Below are 2,150 nucleotides of genomic sequence, written 5' to 3'. Positions count from 1 at the left end.
CACCACACCACACCACACCACACCACACCACACCACACCAGATCATACCACACTACACTTAATAATTGATGTCACTATCACTACTATAATGATCCACTTGCCGCTCACAGAACAGAGCGGCTGGAAAGGATTTCACGTGCGTCCTAATCTGCTCTATTACTTTGCCTTTTTTTGCGATATTAAACATGATTAGCGTCTATGGTATGTTACGCACTTCAAAGTTATTAGCAGAGGGCGCAAGTTCGATTCCCGTGTGAGTAACCAATTGCATCTAATGTCTCCGTCTGATATGATGTGGAATCCCAATCAGCCTGGGTTAACCTTGACAAGCCGAGTCGAAACATACCGTCTCCTAAAATATCTTAATTATGACTATGGGGTCTTAAAACATTCACAATTTGTCAAAACAGACTCCCAGTGTTCGTCCCAATAACTAAAAAAAAAAATCAGATCTTTTTATGTTCTTTCATAGCTCCAACAACGTCTACGTCTATGGGGAGGATGACGTCAACAACGACAGCTCAGTCCCAGGTGTCTCCCCCGCACCCACAGCGCCACCTAGTGAGTTCTGATAGACTTGTCGCTTCCCTAGAATTACACAAGTTCTGTTTTTAATCTGCTCAGTAACTAGTCTGGAGAAGTTCGACGTTTGAAAAAAAAATTGGAGTTTAACATCTATGTCAAGCTGTTTCGAATGCAATTCTTTTGATATCTTGACACCTGTTTTGAATAATCTTACGGTTTTGGTCTAGCAGATAGAATCTATGCATTTGTGAAGGTTCATCACTTTGGCCGCATAAAACTTCGGGACCGCTTAACTTTCGAAATTGACAAAAATTAACGGTGGTTCAGAATCATTTAAGGGGTGCACAGTTTTACTGAGGAATCTGAAGTCACTGTAGTTTAATTTTCAGTTTTGCATTAGTTTCGTTTAGTTCTAATCTTTGGAAAAGTCCGTCTTCTAAGACGCCATTGTAAACAAGTGAGGCTTCCGTTCACAAAGAGTGCGTGCACTGATCCCACAATGACTTGACGATCGATTCTTTTGGGTACGATGATCAAACCGGAAACCCAGCTTGTAATAAATACTTGGTTTCTGGCCTCATGGTCTTAATAACTCAAAACGGCCCAAAATGTCAAATAGAACTTTGTAACTCTAAGGTAGCCTAGCATATTAGCTACACTAGAATTACAAAGCTCTATTTGCTCAGTACCTAGTGTTGAGAAACTCAAGTTTAAAAAAAATTCAAGTTTCACATCAATGTCAAGATTTTTCGAATGCAATTCTCCGAATAATATCTTGATAACGGCTCTGAATAATCTTACGATTTTGGTAGAGCAGGTAGGGTAATAAATATTTGTTTTCTGACTTCATGGTCTCAGTCAGTCAAAACGGTCAAAAATGTCAGACAGAACTTTGTAATTCTAAGGTAACGTAGCAGCTACACTAGAATTACAAAGATCTATTAGCTCAGAACCCAGACAAATATTTAGAAACTTGAAGTAAAAACTTGGAATTTCACAACAACGTCAACCTTTTTCGAATGCAGTGATTTGAATAATAATATATGTATCGTGATAACGACTCCAAATAATGTTACAATTTTGTTAGAGCAGATAGAGTATTTGGATTATGGCTTCATTGCTTTAGTAACTCAAAACGTCCATAAATGTCAGATAAAGCTTTGTAATTCTAAGGTGGTGTACAGTATTATAATATCCTTAACTGGGCCCACATGACGTAATTCCAGTTCACGATGGGGTGCATTAATTGACTCTTTTTGGAACCAAAGGAAAGAGGACAAGGAGTGAAAAGTTGCTCACCTATTCGGCGATAACGAGACTGGCGTTTGTCCTTCATTTGCGCGTCCGTAGTGCGCACGAGCGCAGTCGACGGATTATTTGTTTGTTTGTTTGTTTGTTTGTTTGTTTGTTTGTTTTTGTTTATATAGAGCGCCCGCGGGATTAGGTTTACCCATGCCGGTCTAAGGAAGGCAGTTTGGTGTCAAAGTCCTGACACTGACTTGAAAAAAAGAAACGACATATTATAACTTTAACAGATTCTCGTCAATTAGACCATTCTAGTCTATTATTTCGACCTGTGTGTGTGCCTGTGTGTGTGTGTGTGTTTGTGTGTGTGTGTGTGTGTG

The 2,150-nt window shown here is 39.3% G+C and overlaps 1 protein-coding gene across 1 annotated transcript in view; it reads left to right on the top strand.

Moving 5' to 3' along the window:
• Positions 1–2,150, top strand: part of LOC101859234 (protein-glutamine gamma-glutamyltransferase K) — a gene marked incomplete in the record, with an annotated part of 29,908 nt that overhangs the window by 6,128 nt on the left and 21,630 nt on the right. The window contains 1 exon segment of the mRNA XM_005095456.2: positions 473–561. Coding sequence (XP_005095513.2) covers positions 473–561 — 89 coding nt within the window.

This window comes from Aplysia californica, unplaced genomic scaffold (assembly GCF_000002075.1).
Source record: "Aplysia californica isolate F4 #8 unplaced genomic scaffold, AplCal3.0 scaffold00104, whole genome shotgun sequence".
Classification (NCBI taxonomy): Eukaryota; Metazoa; Mollusca; class Gastropoda; order Aplysiida; family Aplysiidae; genus Aplysia; species Aplysia californica.
The sequence above is the reverse complement of the archived record's forward strand: the minus strand, read 5'-3'. Positions and strand labels throughout refer to the sequence as shown.